Genomic DNA, 19,089 nt, shown 5'->3' with positions numbered 1-19,089 from the left:
ACGTCTTCAAGTGGTCCATCCGCTTTCTCTTCCTCTGATTTTGTTGAATTGGATAAGTAGTCCTGTCTCTTCTCTATCTCAAGCAATCTAGTATTCATTTTTTTTTTTTTTGTGTTCTTTTTGCTATTCAATGTTGATTTCGTCCAAAAAAAGTGATGCATTTGATGAATCAATCAGCAAATGGGTATCTGTCCCTAGGGTTCCTTTTCTGGGTATCAAGCTTTCATAATTATATTGCTTTTTTTAGATAGAACATTCTAGCATCCATTGGTGATGATCATTAGCAAAAAGAAAAAAGAAATAGAGTTCCTCGAAATGCATTTGAAAGAAGGAACTTATTGCTCAGCCCTCATATTGCAGAAAAATTGCAGAAATTTCCTTCAAAAGACCCGACAGGTTAAGCGGTACAAACATTTCTTGAGATAAGAAAAAATTATCCGAAAAGTCATGAACTTAGTGCAGTCTTACCAATTAAGTCTTAAACAATTTTATTTTTTGTCAATTAAATTCATTGAGTCAATTTTGGCGAAATCGTTGACGTAGGTGCCAACTATCTTATTTGGTACAACCAACATAAACATTTTTTAATTATGTTTCAATAATTTTCTTATTTTTTCTTTTTGGTTTACTTTTCCTCTTATTTTTTTTTTGTCAATTAAATTAAAAACACGAAAAAGGAAAAGCTAAAAATTTATTCTAAAAAAAAAAGAAAGAGAATGTGTTGGTGGGTCATTGCTGTAGTCGGCCCTCACCAAGCGAGGGCGAGGCCTTGCGGGTCCAAGTGACGGCGCTCAAATCTGAGCAACGCCGGCCTTAGGTGAGGACATTCACATCATCTTTAGTCAATTATCGCAATGTAGGAAAGAGAATATATTTAAAAAAAGAGCCATGCCCATATTTTTTGCTAATCAAATTGGATGGAGTTAACGGAATGACTATATTGCATTAATTTGATAAATTTTAGGACTCAATTACATTTGTAAATTTTTGCACTTTCATGATTAGTTTTATGACTTGTCGAAAAAGAAGAGTCGATCGAGATGTGCCCCACCCCAAATTAATGTCGTCCACATGTAATTTCATGTGGACAAGTAGACGATTAATGGTCTTGTCAAAGTGTATGGTTCACATTTACGATTAATGCCTAGTCCAGTAATAACTAATTTATACCATAAATAACATACCATGTTGTACAAATTAATCCATACGCGATATTCTATTTTCCTGTCGGAATATCATCCGAACACGTCATCGCTAGGTTCGCTTTCATCAATATAATCAATCCAATCATTGTCTCTCCCGATCATCATCGCCGGGGCCCTAATGACTCGTGTCCGGTTTTGGACCGTATGATCAATGAGCAATCAATATCCAAAGGTCGTTAGATTAGTGTCACGTGCGATTGCCCGTACACGACACAAACTCGTCCACACCAACAAGAGCAAGCTGGTTCGATGAATCCAAACTCCCAACACCGGCGCGTGTTGAAACAAACTCGAATCGACGAATTCCGCCTCCAAATATTTCCCTTCTTATCCAGACATAATAATCATTTTCAGTTCTGCTAATTTCAGATCGCCCCGCACGCGAGGAGGAGCAACACCGCCTCTCGGAATCTCGATTGGCTTCTTCGAATCCGATTCCGATTCCGATTCCGATTCTCGAGGACTTTTCCTTCTTTTGGGAGTGGATCGGTTGAAAAGTTTCGCGATCGTCTCCTTTGATGCTTTTCATGGCCGATCACATCCTTTCGCTTTACAGGTTCGGTTTCGATCCATATTCCTCGTCAAATTCGATCCGGTTCGGCTCGGATTTGTCTCTGTCTCTTGTGTTTCACCCCTTTTTTTTTTTCCTTTGGTATGTTTCGTGAATGAAGTGCAAGTGTTGACCCGATGCAGTTTGATAGACTGTGATCGGATCAAGGGGATTGTTTCTCGTTCTGGATGAGAGGTTTGAGAGTGAGCTGAGATTTGGTGTTTCTTAGCAGGTAAGAATGGCGATTACGATTGAATTAACGTGATTGGATGATGATAGGATTGATTCTCCCTTGTTTGGAAGCTCAGAGACTGACAAATGAGGAGAAATAGAGTTCCCAAATAAGTATGCTTCTTTTTGCTTTTTAGCTGGGAAAAGGAAGCGAATCGAAAGCGGTAAGCTCGTGAAATATGAAAAGTCACTAGTTGGAGAAAGAGAATGAAAAAGAATCCGAAATGCAACGGGTAACATTCGAAAATTTTTAGGAAGTTTTGGTCTTTGGTAGTTTTCCTGTTGTGGCTTGAATGGAAGGCAATGAGCAAGACTCAACCTTCACAGGTATAAGGAGATGAGCAAAAGTAGTTTTGCTTTTGTTTTCTCAAATGAATGGACCCTTTCCTTAGGAGTAAGGATAGACTTTCAAGGCAATTTCCTATTCTCAAGTCTAAGCTAACTAGGAAAAAATTGTCAGTGAACTTCGAAATGCTTGTACAGGCCAGTCTACATGGGGTTCTGCTTGTAGTATATGGGACTGTGTCCTCCCATAATGTACTCATAGTCCCGACAAAACCGCTGAACTTGCGTGGTTGCAAGAATGTCGATGATCATCATGATGTTTGATTGGGCTTATTCCGACAAAAATAATCCGAGCTGTTCTTTAACATCTTAAGTTGTGAAAACATACGTTTGCACACTCAGCTTTAACCCGAAGTTATATATGCTTGTGTTATTTATATACTAGTTAAATTTAGTTGAACTGTTTAGCACCCTAATTTTAACATGTTGTTCGTGCTCCTTTGTCATTTGACCAGAAAGATCTAGTTCTCTTGTAATGCAATCGGGTAATGAGACAAGGGAGAAGAAGTTGAAGAGATTCGGGTCATTCTGCAATATGCCTGTAACTGACAGCACAGCTGCACAAGCAATTGACGACTGTATTCTTTTCCCAGTCGAGGAAATAGTACAATATCCCTTGCCTGGATATGGTGCTCCAACGTCAATCACTTTCAGCCCTGATGATACCCTCGTCGCCTATTTATTCAGTCCTGATCAGACTTTAAATAGGAAGGTTTTTACATTTGATCTCAAAAGTAGTAAGCAAGATTTATTTTTCAGTCCCCCAGATGGTGGGCTTGATGAGAATAACATTTCTCCAGAAGAAAAGTTGAGAAGGGAGAGATTGAGGGAGCGTGGTTTGGGAGTAACACGATACGAATGGATTAAGACGAACTCAAAGAAGAAGGCGCTTATGGTGCCGTTGCCAACCGGGGTATGTCCTCTGCTCTTTAGTATATCCGACAATGATTCCATTTGTAATTGATTAAGAATCTTTGTTTATCTATGATCCAGGCGCCATTAACTATCTTCCTGTGTCAGTAAGAGATAGCATTGACATGCATTCGTTTCAATTACATAGGATAATGATTACACTTTGTATATATAAAAGTTCAGGCGGATCAGCTTCTTGGTGTTGTTCACTCGTTCATGCTACAATGCCATTATTTTAACATCTATTTTGCATGTGTTTGCTGGCCTACCACCTATATAGATTGATCGATCCAATTTCCAATCTTTGCCTTATGGTGTCTTCATTTCTTTTACCTTTTGTTCAATGGGAGAAGAGAGGGGCTTGATAGTTGAAGTAAATGTCATTTGGTAATCTCTCCAGATGATCCCGAAATATCTTGATTCTTTTCGATCGGAACACTTTGAATCATACAGACCCTTATCGCCTGCTTCTTTCTCTTTCAACTATCTGTCAATTTAGATTGTAAAGAAGCAGCTTCAACTGATGTGTTTTCCTTCGAGTTACAGGTTTATATTCAGGATCTCTCTAGCTCAGAGCTTAAGCTTCCAAGTACATCATCCTCACCGATTATTGATCCACATATCTCTCCAGATGGTACCATGATTGCTTTTGTGAGAGATAGAGAATTGCACATTCTAAACCTCCTACACAACGAACAACGTCAACTGACTGATGGTGCCATTGATAATGCTATGGTGAGCTTGACCAAACACATGGATAGTGGGTCTTTTTTCTGTGTGATCTACATAATGATTTGGGCTTATTTCCTCTTCCATTAAATGTTGCCCAACTTGGTTTCACATATTTCACCTGTAATCGACTGAAATTCTACTTTGACAGCTTGAGCAAATGTTTTGGAAATCCAGAATTTTATTTGCTAGAGCTCTTCCTTTGATTCCTCTTTATATCCAACTTCACGTGAGCTCGAACTTTTTAAAATGTATTATGTTGCTGTCCTTGTGCTATAGGAGCTTAGTTTTGAGCTTGCTTAGTATTTTCACTTGCAATGGATGGAGTAAGTACATATTTTAAGTGTGTTCCTGTAAATGTCTGCTTTTTATAGACTTTTCTATTTTTGTCAAGATGATTATGGATGTTGACTGAATACTTATGTTTTTCAGACTCACGGGCTCGCTGAGTACATAGCTCAGGTAATTTTTTCTCCCCTCACTCTCTCTTTTGAGCATATTTTGATATGCATTTGTGCAGCATTATTGAAGAACTTCCGGGTCTTCAGGATATATCAGAAAGTTATGTTTATGCAGTAAAGGCGATAACATACTACTTAAATGCTATATCACATTATGATGTGTCTATTGTATTCTGGTTTTTCTCTAATGGAATATTGTTTCTGCTTTCAGGAAGAGATGGATCGTAAAAATGGGTACTGGTGGTCACTGGACAGCAGGTTCATTGCATTCACAGAAGTTGACACTTCTAACGTACCTTTCTTCAGGATAATGCACCAAGGCAAAAGCTCAGTTGGTCCAGAGGCACAAGAAGATCATGCTTACCCCTTCGCAGGAGCTTTAAATGTTAAAGTTCGTCTTGGGGTAGTTTCCTCTACTGGAGGTCCTGTTACTTGGATGGATCTTCAATGTGGAGGAACAAATGAGTTAGACAATGAGGAGGAATATTTGGCCCGAGTCAACTGGATGCATGGAAATATTCTGACAGCTCAGGTCTTAAACAGGTCACATAGCAAATTGAAGATGCTTAAGTTTGATATTAAGACAGGGCAAGGAAAAGTTGTATTGGTGGAAGAGCAGAGTACATGGATTAACTTACATGATTGCTTCACTCCTCTAGATAAGGGTATAGCTAAATTTTCTGGGGGATTTATATGGGCAAGTGAAAGAACGGGATTTAGACATCTTTATTTGCATGACTCGAATGGGACTTGCCTAGGACCTATCACGGAAGGTGACTGGATGGTTGAGCAAATTGCAGGTGTAAATGAAGCTGCAGGACTTGTATACTTTACAGGAACTCTAGATGGACCCCTGGAGCAGCACTTATATTCAGCTAAACTTTTCCCAGACAGGGATAGTCCTTTGCCAGCTCCAAAGAGATTGACCAATGGACAAGGAAAACATGTAGTTGTGCTTGATCATCACCTGCGGACTTTTGTTGATATTCATGATTCTCTCACTTCTCCCCCTAGGGTGTCGCAGTGCTCCTTGCATGATGGCAGGATAATTTTGCCATTGTATGAGCCTCCATTAACCATACCAAGGTTGAAGAAGCTGCAGCTTGAGTCTCCAGAGGTCATGCAAATACAGGGAAATGATGGGACTGTGCTATATGGAGCTCTGTACAAGCCTGATATAGCAAAATTTGGACCACCACCTTACAAGACCATGATAGCTGTGTATGGTGGCCCATGCGTACAACTTGTCTGTAATTCATGGTCAAATACAGTTGACATGAAGGCACAGTACTTGAGAAGCAAAGGAATCTTAGTTTGGAAGGTTAGTACCATCTCTGTGGCCACCTCAGACATCCTCTCTTACTTGTAAACATAGTCTGTTTCCAGAAGTAAGACAAATCCCTCAATATGTCATGATGTTGCCATTTGTGATGCTTCTCACTCCATTTATGTTGCGTGGTATGTTTACAGTAAAGGTTGCAAGATGGTTTAAGCACTTCTTATCAATTTCATCAACATGCTTAATGGAAGTCACTGCTATGTAGTAGAACTGACAATGCTTGATTTGGTTAAGGAAAGCCTAGAAAGTTTTAAAGCTTCATGCAGCAGAGAATTATCAAAATGCATTTTTCTCCCTTGCTACAGGCCAAGCCTGTTCTCTGTCTCTCTCTCTCTATACCTCTCTCGTGTTGAGTGGTTTGCATACAGACGTATTTGATATCCATTTCCATGAATTTCTGCCAAAAGCTTCTAGGTGAATGACTGGTGACTTACGACAAATTTTTACTGCCTGGTGCAACAGTTAGATAACCGAGGCACCGCTAGGCGTGGTCTGAAGTTTGAAGGTGCTCTTAAACAGAACTTTGGCCACATTGATGTAGAGGATCAGGTGTCCGGAGCTGAATGGCTTGTCAAAGAGGGGCTAGCCCAAGCTGGTCGGATCGGAATATATGGTTGGAGTTATGGTGGGTATCTATCTGCCATGGCATTGGCCAGATGCCCCGATGTCTTCTGCTGCGCTGTGTCTGGTGCCCCGGTAACATCCTGGGACGGATACGACACGTTCTACACGGAGAAGTACTTGGGGTTTCCTGCTGCTAATCAGGAAGGCTATGAATCCAGCTCGGTCATGCAGCACGTGGACAAAATGGAAGGGAGGTTACTGTTAGTCCACGGCATGATCGACGAGAACGTGCATTTTAGGCACACAGCGCGGCTGGTGAATGCGCTCGTGGAGGAACGAAAGCGGTACGAGCTGTTGATCTTCCCGGACGAACGGCACATGCCACGGCGGCGGGGGGACCGGATCTATATGGAGGAGAGAATCTGGGAGTTTATTGAGAGGAGCCTGTGAAGTATTTTCCCCCTTAAATTGTCGTTCATCACCTTTCTTCGTTGCCAGATAGCAGAGTTTCTCTTCCCGCAACTCAAATTTTTATCTGCAATGCTATTAGAATAATGATACGGAATCTCTTCCAGTTTTCCCATCCGCTTTGCAGACTTGCCATCTGGAGCTGGAAATTGCCGAAGCCACTAGCTTCACCCAATCGGGTCATGCCACGTGGACGAATTACGTGAATGGTTTTGACTTCCAGTAGCGGGAGGCTCCCGTACATGACGTGGCAACGCGCTTCCTTCCTACGACTCAAAAGTCGACGGCACCTTGGCCTTCAAGTTAGAACCTTAACGGACGTTTCGCTCCCTTATCTAACGCTGTTAGTTCTTCCCAAACTGAATGCATTAAACAACGCAATAACTCCCCCGTCTAGGGGTGAGCAAAAAAATTCCACTCAAATTTAATTGGACTGTACCCAATCAGCTAATTTTGGATGGTAATCGGTAAATACTGGTCCAGTTTTCGATTTCAATTTTCGTGAACCTATGAGTATTGGTTCTCGATTTCGGGTGAGAACTATTCAATCGGTTCAACCGGCTCGGTATTTTTATATAATACAATTTAATTGAAGTCATCTCCCTCAAAATCTCGAAGTCCAGATCCATCCGTTCAACAAAAAAAAAATGTCCAGCCAAGCTCACCTCAACCATCCAGGCACAACGCTAGCCGCATGAACCAAAAAGAAAAATGCCTCAATCTCAGACGGCTCAGGCGACATCTAATTAGTAATTACATTGTTGACTTCGATTATTGCTGCGTCCATTGGGAGAAACTAAGACCCACAGTGTCTTTAATCATCCATTTTACGATATTACTCTCATGAGTGGGTTGATTCGTTATTAGTGGATTTTTGCTGTATTTTCTAAATTTCACTTCATAATTATTATTTTTGGTGTACTAATGTCCTTTCTGTATATCCAAAGAAGTACAACATCACGGGCAAACTTAAGCAAGTTGGTTGGTTTGTGAGAAGATAGGACTATTTTCCTATGTTACCACAACGTAGAAAAATAGGGATGAGCGGTGAATGTAAGACATCTAATATGGGGATTTACGTTCTTTACGTTAATGGCCGATCCTTGGAAGTTAGCCAAGGATCATATAACCCCAGTTTTCAATGCCTAAATCTGTTCAGTGTTCAGTTGGTGTGATTTTGGGTTCTATACCTCATCTCAATGCAAGGGAGTGCTTCCACCTTTTCTTTTTTAATTAATATTGATGCTCGGTAAGACTGTAATCGGAAATCAGACCGGACCGGTAGTTCGGTTCTAGGGTGAATCTACGGAGCGAGTGGGTGGTTCACGGTTCCCATTTTACGGAACCGGTCCCTCGCGGACGATTCTTGATTCCAGGATAGGAACCAACCATTCCGGAACCGATCACCCTTACTCTCGTTTGGCCTCCCCGCGTCATTTCACACGGCATCAATCGAAGCCGGAGTGGCGTTAATTACGTTTTGTTTGGCAAATCACTCCGAAGTTACGTCCTTACCCTTCGCTTCCCTCGCCCAGGGCTTCTTTTGCTCTAGAGACATGTATGTCAATAAATTATTGAGCTGATCGCTCGTATTTTATTGGGTGGGATAATAATCTATGCAAGTGCTTGGTAATAGACAGATCCGGTACCGTTGCTGTACCTGCGAGGAAGATATCTAGGCAGGCAACCTTAGATCCATGAAATATATTTTCTAATAATATACCAACGAGGAAGGAGTCTGATGTTATGAGCTCTCGTATCTAATCTTGGACTTCATCATGTGTAACAATTATCGATAGTGAATTTTCAAGGGTGATCTAATCATGTCAAGGGCTTTACAAGTAACAAAATCCGATTGCATCGTCTAAATAGATAAACTCTTGTTAATTACTATATGACAAGTGAAATAGTACTTTGGAGTCTCCTTTTTTTTTTTTTTCTTCTTTTTAAAAAACCACTACATTATTCGTTTCTATTTGCTTAGGAAGTTTGAAGTTTATGAATGTTAAAGATATTTTCGACATCTTCTAGAAAAGAGTACACCGAGAGCGTATTTAGAGGCTATATCAGTTGCCTATTTAAGGAAATCAAATGAAATGTGCGTAATCAAAGCAGATATATAAAATCGGAGTAAATATTTTATATATCTCCGGGAGTTATATAAAATATTTTTGACAATGAATGATTATTTTTCTTTTGATGCTAGGGTTGAACTTTCTCATCTTTACACGCTCATAAAAAAATAATAAATTCATCTTCCAAATCTCGTATGCGTCGGCATATATTCCACGTTAATTGTCGTGGGACATTGGCATGGCCAGAGCAGATGTTGTTACCAAAATTGTAAAAAAAGAGAGAGTAGATTTTCATCTATATCGTCCGACATATTTTATTCGTAACCCCAAGCCTCAAGAAAGAAAGGACGAAGCCGACGTCGGTTACGGAAAACTCACGCCGTTAAGTCCCACCGATTCTTCCGTACAAAGCCACCACCTCCCGTCACCAGTATAAGTAAACAGAGCGCACGGGATACGTTTTCCTTTGCAGCGTCATTTGTCTCCCCCACCTCTTGCTCTCTGTCTTCCTAGCTGTTGAATTCTCTGGAGAAGTAAAAGCTAGTCACAGAGGAATTTGCGGATTTTACGGGCATCGAATCGGCTTGGTGATCAGAGACGATGAAGCACAGTGATTCCAATTCCTGTGCATTTCATCACCATTTCACCTGATTTTCAGGTAACATTGATGCGCAGCTTTGGCTTTGATTTCTCTCGCTCTTTTTTTTGGTCCATGTCTCTTGTTTGTCGGTTTGTGTCGGCCGGAAGTGGAGTAGTGTCAGGTCAGTGAAGTTTGCTGGTGCGAAAGAGATGAGATTCTTCGTAGAGGACGATGATCAGATATTGGTCGGATTGTTCTTAAGCTCGATGTTCGCGATTGATTGATCCTCTTTCCTTGCTCTTCTTTCTTTGTCTCCTTTTTGCTTGTTGCCTTTTGTATTATTGTTATTATTGTTATTACTTTTTTGTGTTAACGGCTACAATAGCGCTCGCGCTGGCTTCTAGCATTCTACATTCGTGAGAAGCGTGAGATGATAATCCGGACGGTATTGTGAGGTTTTATGATACTCCATATTGAGCCTAGGTTTTCCATTATTTGATTGATTAGGCTAGCTTTGACATTGATGTATTAGCTGTGGCAATTGTTAATTTGTACATTAGCGCTTAGTAATTTACAGTTCGGCAAGTATTTAAGAATTCATTAAGAAGCATCAGTATCTCTATCGTTTCTCAGGCATTTTTGCTTTTTGATCGTAGGTAAGATTTCCTGGTCGAGGTTGATCGTGAGCTGATTCCTATTTGTTTTTACCCTTTTTGTCCCTTTCTTGAGGTTGGCTGTAGTTTCCAGAAGATTCAGTTCTCTCGAAATCCTTGCACTTTCTTTTGGTAAGTTTCTTTGGCATGGGAGAAACCCTAGCACTTGATGCCTACAGAGAATCCGGTGAGTTGGGGATTGGCTTATGCATTGAGTTTGCTTATGGAGGTTATTGAGTTTGGAATATTAGGTTGGAGAACCTGTTTGAGTGGGGAAACTGAGTTTCCTAGTTTTTCAGTTTTGAGGTGACATTACTCAAAGCTGAAGTTTGGGACTATTTGGTCAAATGGATTGTCCAAAGAGTGTGATGAAGGCTTTGACAGATTAAAGTGTGATTATTCAGACAAGGGGCAGTACAGATAATCAGAGAGAAAGATGTCAGTTGCTAGTGTGGCACTTAGCCCGGTTCTGGAAGAGTCATTGAATTTCCCTGGGAAGTTCTCCCACCACTATGGTCCTCACTTGAACAATTCGATCCTGATTTACATCAGTGTTGCTGGGTCTGTGATTCCCATGCGCATTATGGAGTCAGATTCAATTGCGTTTGTGAAGCTGAAGATACAGATATATAAAGGGTTCTTTGTCAGAAAGCAGAAACTAGTCTTTGATGGGAGAGAACTAGCTCGGAACAATTCTCGTGTTCAAGACTATGGGGTAACTGATGGAAATGTGTTGCACCTTGTCCTGAGGCTTTCAGATCTTCAAGCTATCACTGTCCGAACTGCTTGTGGGAAGGAATTTGAGTTCCATGTAGAGAGGAGCAGAAACGTAAGGTATGTGAAGCAGCAGATTGTGAAGAAGGGGAAAGGCTTTGTCAATCTGGAGGATCAAGAGCTAGTATGCGATGGCGAAGAGCTTGAAGATCAGAGACTCGTCCATGACATTTGTAGGAAGAACAGTGACGCTGTTATCCATCTGCTGGTCTGCAGATCTGCTAAAGTGAGGGCCAAACCTGTTGAGAAGCACTTTGAAGGGCTTATTGATGCATCAGATTTGAATGAGCTTGCTAGTGCAGATGGTGAATATCAGTCTAGGGACATGTTGAAACCCAATGTCGTGGAGAGTAGACCACTGCCAAAAGATTTCCTATTGGAGCCTTTCTTCGTTAATCAAGATAATGAACTGCCATTTGTGTTAAAAGAGCTAATTGAATCTACTTTCCAAGGATTGGAGGGAGGCAATGAGCCAATACGGTCTTCAGAGGGATCGGGAGGAGCTTACCTCATGCATGATTTTTCTGGCCTGGAGTTTGTATCGGTTTTTAAGCCTATTGATGAAGAACCAATGGCAGTGAATAATCCCAAGGGACTTCCCTTGTCACTAGATGGTCAAGGGATGAAAAAGGGAACGCGTGTTGGAGAGGGTGCACTGAGAGAAGTTGCAGCTTACATCTTGGACCACCCAGCGGTTCACAATTCGGAGAAGGGCTTTGCTGGGGTTCCGCCCACTGTTATGGTGAAGTGTATGCATAGAGAATTCAATTATCCAGAAGGTTATGAGTACACAAACAAGAATTTTAAGATAGGATCACTACAGATGTTCATGAAGAACATAGGAAGTTGTGAGGATATGGGACCCCGAGCGTTTCCAGTGGATGAGGTCCACAAGATTTCAGTCTTGGACATAAGGTTGGCAAATGCGGATAGGCATGCAGGCAACATATTGGTCAGCAGGGATGGTGAAGATGGACGTATCGTGCTTATTCCTATTGATCATGGATACTGTCTGCCTGAAAATGTGAGTAAATCATATTTTATGCTCTGATTGATCATAATGTTTTTCTCTGCTAAAATATTAATAGATGATGTGTTATTCTTGGAGTCATGACTTGTCCTAATTGGCATGAGATCTAACATATTAGTCTTAATAGCCCCATGTTTTCCTTATTGAGTATTGGATGCCTTTGAAGGTTTGAGTGAAGGATGTAATCTTCATAACCCATGGTTGTGTACTTTTGTGCAGATCTGTTGCAATCTTTTGTTTTTTTTAAGGATGTGTGGCGCTTGTTGATTTGCAACAGGGTTATACATCAATAGATGATTGTTATTCTTTGAGGTGTGATTCCTCCTAATTGGCATGAGATCCAAGATAATAGTCTTAATAACCTTGGGTATTGGATGCCTCAGAAATTGTCAAAGATGGAATCTCCATCACCCCAATTTATGTACGCATGCGCAGATTTGTTAAAATTATTTGTCGTTTTTTAGGATGTGTTGCACTTATTGATTTACATCAGGTTTAAACCCACAGTTGCGTTGATGACTTTATAACTCGGAACTCATACAGGATATTCTTTGCATGTTTAGGCTAGACAAGATGATGGTTGTGTGGTGCTTTTTGTTGCGCAAGCAGCATTCATCCTGCTTTGACTGCATGAACTGCTTCTCTTTTAGCATGTAGGTACTTCAGATTGACATGTCGTTGGATAAAATGTGCAGAAACATGTTTGCTTCAGAGTCTATGCTTTGTGCTTGTCACTGCTCAGTATTTTTGGTGATAAATACAACAAAGAGAGCATGACCTGGGGTTTTAAGTTTATGGAGGATGTATTGGATTTCTGTTGATCTACCAGTAGCAATAGTTTAGTTTCTTGCATCAGTTCAAAAGCATAATGACTCCATCCAAGCTCCAAAATCTCTCAAGCTTCTTGTAGTCTCTTCTTTTTGTCGTCGTCTCATCTTTTATTATCTCTGTTCTTGTTGCTGCAGTTTGAAGATTGCACATTTGAGTGGCTCTACTGGCCCCAAGCTCAGCAGCCTTACTCTCCCGAAACTATGGACTACATCAAGTCACTGGATGCTGAACAAGACATTCAACTCTTGAAGTTTCATGGTTGGGACTTGCCAATTGAGTGTGCTCGTACCTTGCGCATCTCTACTATGCTTTTGAAGAAAGGTGTGGAGAGAGGGCTTACTCCTTTCTCCATTGGAAGCATGATGTGTCGGGAAACTCTTAGCAAGGAGTCTGTGATTGAGCGGATTGTCAAAGAAGCAGAGGAAAGTGTGCTTCCTGGAGCTAGTGAAGGTTCATTTCTTGAATCTGTCTCTGTGCTTATGGATCGCTACCTCGATAGACTTTCAAATGAAGGCCATTGAGTGGCTTGTACGTTATGTAGTATGTACTAGTGTGTGCATGCTTGGATGAATTGACGGAAGTCCCTCTCCTGAACTGACCTGCTCTTGTGCAATATTTGCTAATGCTTGGACTATATGCTTGGTCACTTGCATCATTCTCTGGTGCATCGATTTACTTGGTGTCCAAGACAACCTGAGACTGCCACTTTGGCCAGACAGGGTAAAAACACTATGTGCTCTTTTGGGTTTTACAAGAAGAATGGTTTGAGCATTGGCAATATGAAATCGATCTCCATGCAATTCCCAAACTAGTTATCTGCAGTCACTGCGAGTCATATTGCAACGATACATATCACTTTTAAGGATAACTGTATTGAATTATGTGAACTGTTGTTTATTTGCTAGGCTTCTGGATATGCTCGAGTTTCCAATTTTGAGCGGACCACATGCATTATTTTTAGGCAAGCAGGGGGATTAATGTTTAGCATAGCCTTGCCGTGAATTACCTGGTGCTGAAGTTATATGCTCGAATATGTTTTTACACAAGTAGTGAGAGTGACTGCGAGGGCAATGATGGGGTCGGCTTCATTACTTTCTTTGGGCCGTATGCTAAGGAAGAGGAGGGGGATCACCAAGTTAAGAGTAAGAGTTAGGTATAGGCATTTATTCTTTTCTAGAAACCTCGGTCCTTCTGAGCCTTTCCATCTGAAATTGCTACCCTGACAAATTCAAAGGTTGCCATTCGAATCTAACCATTTGTAGGTTTTCTTTTAAGTCATTTCCATGTAATGTTAGCTGCGGAGAAAAAGGAAAAAGGAATCTGATCAGACGATGCACTGTCTTAGACCAGGTCTTCCTAGGTTTTGTCCAGGACTTGGATGAGGAATGGATAGTGTCGACCGACTTCTTTACCTCAAAATGTGTTGCTACAACTGCTTAATGGCTACACAAGCGATTCGGATGAACATTGAAAAATGTAAATACTAAGGATTTATGCCATTTCGAATTGTGGCTTTTCTACACTTGTTTATATTTTCTTTTTTGGAAGAATAAATATGAGAAAAGCAACCTAAATTTTAAGCTCAGCAAATAAATGAGAACCTATGCATGTGGGTTCTCAGTACAACACAATATCACCTGTAAGTGTCACTTCAAGTTGATAGTCCGGCCACGAATGCCACCCCCGTGGACGGCAACCATGAAGATCCAAATATAAACTGTGCGACTGTGAATTTGCTCGCCTCTGTCGTGGATGTGATGACCCGATAACCCGGCCATTTCACGCGCTGCCCGACCCCTGCCCCGGGCCCATCATTCATGTACTCTCCGTAATACAACGTGTCTAGCGCAAAGTCTCCGTTCCACTCCAGCCAACCTTGGGGGTGAATGTGATCGCCCATGTAGGACAACAAGTACACAACCCTCGAGTACATCTTCCATGGCCGGCCGAGGTATGTTGGGAAGCTCCCTTTAGATGCCTCGAGATCTGAAGTGGCGACGATCTGGGAAGCGTGGATGGAGATGCCGGTGTTCTGGTTGGGGTCCTTGCGGTTCTGGGCCGTGATGGTGTTCTTTTGCTTGGCCATGGGCTTCCGGGCGTAGATGTTGCACTTCTGGATGACCACGGCCGCGTTGCCGAAGATGAAGTCGACCGTCCCGTAGATGTCGCATTCGCGGAAGAACTGTCGATTCGAGTGGACATAGAGCGTGTCCTGGTAGCCGCTGATGCTGCACCTATAGACCACGCCGTGGTCTGCTCCTACCCGGAGAGCCACCGCCTGGTGCTTGGCCGGTCCGGCGGAGTTCTCAAAGCTCATGTCCCGGGCGATGAAACCAGCTCCGCTTGCCGCTGCAGGGTGCACAGCAGAAGAGAAGAAATAAGCTCAGACGGAAAAAGTAGAAAAGTGGACTCTCGGCCAAACATCTCGTGAATAAGTCATGCCATCCTTTTCATCCTACATGGCAAAGCCGAGGAATACGTCAAGATGAGCATTCTCTCCTAAAATTTTGCGCTTCGGGATTAGCATATAACCGGGATTTAGCATGCGAACATTGTGTAATTAGCAAGGGAATTGAAATGAACGGCAGCCAAACGATGAACATGCGTGGGTAGCCCACGCCACGACCCACGTCAATAATTCCATTCCCTTGCTATCTCTCTTAACCATAGATTTCATGTCGGGACCACCAACATCTATCTAATTCTCATTATTTAAATAGATTGTCGCAATGTCGTTGACGTTACGAAGAGACGAGAAAGATTGGATTAGACGATTCAAATTGTAGGTGCGGCAAAATATCTCAACATGTTCATCGAAAAAGTGAATTCATGCATGTGTAATTTTGGTGGAATATCATCTGATTATATCAACAACTATGGCCTTTTTTCCTTTTTAAACCAAAACAAATATTTTTGGGCTGTTCGAGTTTATTACTAATCTATATCCAACGTGGCAATTTCTCGTCACGAGCACATGCTAATAATTGCCTAGTGACTTGCCATCATTGAAACCTCGGGCTGATCTCAACACGTTTCGAGGAATCTTATATTACTGATGTTTAAAAGAGGGAGTCGTTAAAGTCCTATGAAAATTCTCAATTGCGTCACTTTGGAATTTGGATTATGTCATCACATGTCTAGTGCGTCAATTAGAAAGTGTCTCTCAAATACCCGATAAGCAATCAAACGGAAAAATGTGACAGAGTTCGATGCACTAAATATCCTCGTAACTTGCGCGCGATCGATTCTTTGAAGATCAAACAACTCCTTTTCGAGCATGTTTAAGGACTACTCCGAAGCACTCGGTAATAGCTAGATCTATTAAAATAGGTCATAGATCCATTTCTTAACCAATATATGATGGCTTGAGTTGGTATACGAGCTAGTTATATTTAGTGAATATGTCACAAATAGGTTTAACCATAATATTGATGTTAAATGGACCATTAATGAGTTTACGACTTACTTAACCGAATTCACATTCATGTCTCTTTCTTCATTCTCTCTCCCTCGCTCCGCATTCTTCCTCTAGTTTGAGTATGAGTTTTCTTAGACCGAGTTATATATGAAAACGTTTTAGCAATATGAGCTAGGTTGAGTACGGTTGGGTCGGGTATTTGTTTCTATATTTGCATTGCGTGAAACTTAATCAAACTCAGTTAAATTGATCTATTTGGATCGGACTATTTTCAATCCCATTTGACCCGTCAGTTTGAGTGGTCTAATAATGGTACCCTAACACCTCATCGACCCATATATTCCTGATCAAGGCGCATCGCAGCCGGGTCCACTTGCAGCTAAAAGGTGCACGGAATTTCATTGAAGGGGGAAATCAACAGTTGACATCCCACACCCACATGCAACTTTCTACATCAAGCATCCCTAACTAACAACCCTCTCTCTGTTCTTATTGACATTTCCAAGTTCGATATTGACCGGAATGCCTTTCGCGATTCTAAATGTCAAATTAACATCTTAAGAGCCTCTTATTAAATTAATATCTGATTAATCACCACATCGTTTGATAAATTTGGCATAACCCTAGTCGACAGTTTTGACTTTGGATATGAGGTTGCAGAAGAAACTTACCGAAGGAGGCGGTGTGGAACGTGGTCGTCTTGTCGGCGACGCTCTTGCCGCCTGTTACGACCGTTTTGCCCTTCCCGTCGCCGATGAACATGAGGTTCCTCTTCTTCCTCCCCACCTTCAAGTTATCCTCCTCGTACCTGAAACAATGAAGCTAAAAAGTATTGATTAGGTAACTACTCATTTATTTCGCAACCATTTTTTCACCGTAATTAATAGCAATTGAAATCTACGGAAAAAAAAAGAAAAAGAAAAAAGATCAATTGATTGGAATATTTAAATATCGCGGAACCACTACTAACTGTTTTAAAAATTTAAACCGATACATAAATGCGAAATTTATCTCTGAATATTCTAATAAAGTCAATTAAAAATTTATTTTATTAATTAGTAAATCTCAAATATTTCAATGTTCACGGATTACAGACAACGTTCGTCCTCACGTAAAAAAAGTCATCAGACAATGACGTGCTTGTATTGAAGATTGGTAAGGCAAATTATCTTAAAAATTACATTATTTTGCGGAATCTACAAGTCATAATCATCACTATGTGCAAAGTGAAAACGACTTTTAAGATTACATAATTGGTCGCTTTATAAAATTGAACACCCTTTTTGTCCAATCACCAAAATGTAATAATTAAATTCGCATGATTAAGCGGCTGAATTCAATATAACTAATTAAAAGTCATCCCTCCTCTGTAATAAGAACAAAAAGGAGCTGAGGGCAAAAAGGCCATTTCCCCTTAATTTCTTTTTGCCTTTTCCCTCTCAATTCAAGTTTAATTTGAAAAGGTGTAAAAAAAGAAAAAAAGAGGGGAACTTTACCTCCCAGCTCGCACGTAGATGATGGTCCTCCGATTGCTGTTCTCCGGCGCCTTCTTGATCGCCTCCGCGATCGTCTTGCACGACCCGTTCCCTCCGTCCTTCGCCACCACTATGTCCGCCTGTATCTCCGCCGCCGGCATATCCAGCAACTCCCTCTCTCTCTCCCCCAACCACTCTGGATACTCACCGTCGACGGTGCCGTCCTTGGATGCTCCCCCTCCCGCGTCCATCAGCCTCCTCCGGTTCTGGATTGGCACTCCGGCGAAATCCCCGCCGCCGTCCGTCGCCGCGAATATCGCCAGGCAGTTGCTCACCAGCTCCTCCAGGTCCTTGAGCACCTCCGCCATCCGATCCTTCACGCCCCCCCTCGCGTCGGCCAGCCCCTCCCCGCACGTGTCCTGGTTCGTCAGCGCCGCGCTCAGCCACGTCACGACGTCCTCAGCCGCCGCCGGCGACCCGGATCCCCCGACGGCGGAGAGCGACCGGGAGAGTGCGTCGACAGAGTCGTCCAGGAGCTCCATGCAGTCGTCGTACGCCGACCGCGCGATCGGCTCCATCTGGAGGTAATCCATGCCGGAGGACCGGTAGAGAGCCTTGTCGAAGTGCTGCAGGGTCATGTTGAAGGAGATGTGGACGAGGTCCTGCTCGCTCGCTGCCATCGACCCGGGGAAGTCCAGGAGGGAGTCGACGCAGAGGTCTGGGTACCGTGCCTTGGCGCACGTGCGGGAGATGGCCTGGGTCGGGCGGCGGCCCAGAGGGGCGCCGGAGGCTCTGGTGCGGAGCCCGACGAGGAGGATGGCGGAGATGACGGAGGCGAGGACGAGGGCGACGATGAGGAGCGAGAGGAGGATGAGTTTCCACTTGCGGGAGCGGGGGAGGCCCCCGGGATGTTGCCGGTCCGGGACGTGGGTGTCGGGGGAGGGTCCGAGCTTGGCGAGCCCCAGTTCTTTCATCCTGTGTCAGGGAATGGTATAACGTGGTACAAAGGACTAGGAGGGAGCTAGGATGACACAATGTGTGAATTCCTATGTGTTTTTGGAGACGAAGTGTTGAGACAAGATCATAAAAAAGTTGGAGGAATTGGGTGGGAAGTGAATGGAGGATTGGGGCAGGGAGAGTGTGTATGGGTGCGTGATTATATGTGCATTATAGAGGGGAGGGAGGGAGGAAGGTGGGTGTGAGGTCGACGTCGGAGGGATGAAATGAGCTGGAGGCTACTTGAGAGCCGAGACGAGCTAGCAGAAAAAAATGACCACTAAACACTTAGGTGAGTTAACAAAGAGTGAGCTAGAGATGGAGAGAGAGAAAATGACTACTAAAGACTTAGGTGAGCATCTCTCTCTCTCTCTCTCTCTCTAGACAAGAGGGAACTTGGGGGTCAAAATGCTGGCTCGAGAGACATTACGTCTTTTGAAATACGTGTGAATT

At 42.5% G+C, this 19,089-nt stretch overlaps 3 protein-coding genes across 8 annotated transcripts; 2 read left to right on the top strand and 1 right to left on the bottom strand.

The window, feature by feature from the left end:
* The first annotated feature begins 1,471 nt into the window (after nucleotides 1-1,471).
* On the top strand, nucleotides 1,472-6,919 carry LOC115754246 (dipeptidyl aminopeptidase 4). 4 transcript variants are annotated; one of them, XM_030693202.2, is made up of 7 exons: nucleotides 1,472-1,761; nucleotides 1,988-2,150; nucleotides 2,787-3,244; nucleotides 3,790-3,978; nucleotides 4,405-4,434; nucleotides 4,645-5,754; nucleotides 6,235-6,919. In XM_030693202.2, the coding sequence occupies exons 3-7, from the start codon at nucleotides 2,807-2,809 to the stop codon at nucleotides 6,784-6,786; spliced, it is 2,319 nt and encodes a 772-aa protein (XP_030549062.1). In that variant the 5' UTR covers nucleotides 1,472-1,761; nucleotides 1,988-2,150; nucleotides 2,787-2,806; the 3' UTR covers nucleotides 6,787-6,919. The 4 variants fall into 4 exon arrangements, with proteins under 4 accessions (XP_030549062.1, XP_048138301.1, XP_048138300.1 ...); XM_048282344.1 differs by lacking the exon at nucleotides 1,988-2,150 and adding an exon at nucleotides 1,899-1,987; XM_048282343.1 differs by lacking the exon at nucleotides 1,988-2,150 and adding an exon at nucleotides 1,907-1,987 and having other exon boundaries at nucleotides 1,472-1,762.
* Nucleotides 6,920-9,385: 2,466 nt separating this feature from the next.
* LOC115754247 (phosphatidylinositol 4-kinase gamma 3) lies at nucleotides 9,386-13,550 on the top strand. 2 transcript variants are annotated; one of them, XM_030693205.2, is made up of 3 exons: nucleotides 9,386-9,537; nucleotides 10,200-11,910; nucleotides 12,882-13,550. In XM_030693205.2, exons 2-3 carry the CDS (start codon nucleotides 10,549-10,551, stop codon nucleotides 13,266-13,268), a joined length of 1,749 nt encoding a protein of 582 aa, XP_030549065.1. In that variant the 5' UTR covers nucleotides 9,386-9,537; nucleotides 10,200-10,548; the 3' UTR covers nucleotides 13,269-13,550. The 2 variants fall into 2 exon arrangements, with proteins under 2 accessions (XP_030549065.1, XP_030549066.1); XM_030693206.2 differs by having other exon boundaries at nucleotides 9,398-9,537; nucleotides 10,189-11,910.
* A 658-nt stretch (nucleotides 13,551-14,208) lies between these two features.
* On the bottom strand, nucleotides 14,209-18,614 carry LOC115754277 (probable pectinesterase/pectinesterase inhibitor 61). 2 transcript variants are annotated; one of them, XM_030693251.2, is made up of 3 exons: nucleotides 17,662-18,614; nucleotides 16,837-16,973; nucleotides 14,209-15,096 (listed from the first exon to the last, which is right to left on the bottom strand). In XM_030693251.2, exons 1-3 carry the CDS (start codon nucleotides 18,612-18,614, stop codon nucleotides 14,399-14,401), a joined length of 1,788 nt encoding a protein of 595 aa, XP_030549111.2. In that variant the 3' UTR covers nucleotides 14,209-14,398. The 2 variants fall into 2 exon arrangements, with proteins under 2 accessions (XP_030549111.2, XP_048138464.1); XM_048282507.1 differs by having other exon boundaries at nucleotides 16,837-16,987; nucleotides 17,662-17,836.
* Nucleotides 18,615-19,089: the final 475 nt, after the last annotated feature.

This window comes from Rhodamnia argentea, chromosome 7 (genome assembly GCF_020921035.1).
Source record: "Rhodamnia argentea isolate NSW1041297 chromosome 7, ASM2092103v1, whole genome shotgun sequence".
Taxonomy (NCBI): domain Eukaryota; kingdom Viridiplantae; phylum Streptophyta; class Magnoliopsida; order Myrtales; family Myrtaceae; genus Rhodamnia; species Rhodamnia argentea.
The sequence above is the reverse complement of the archived record's forward strand: the minus strand, read 5'-3'. Positions and strand labels throughout refer to the sequence as shown.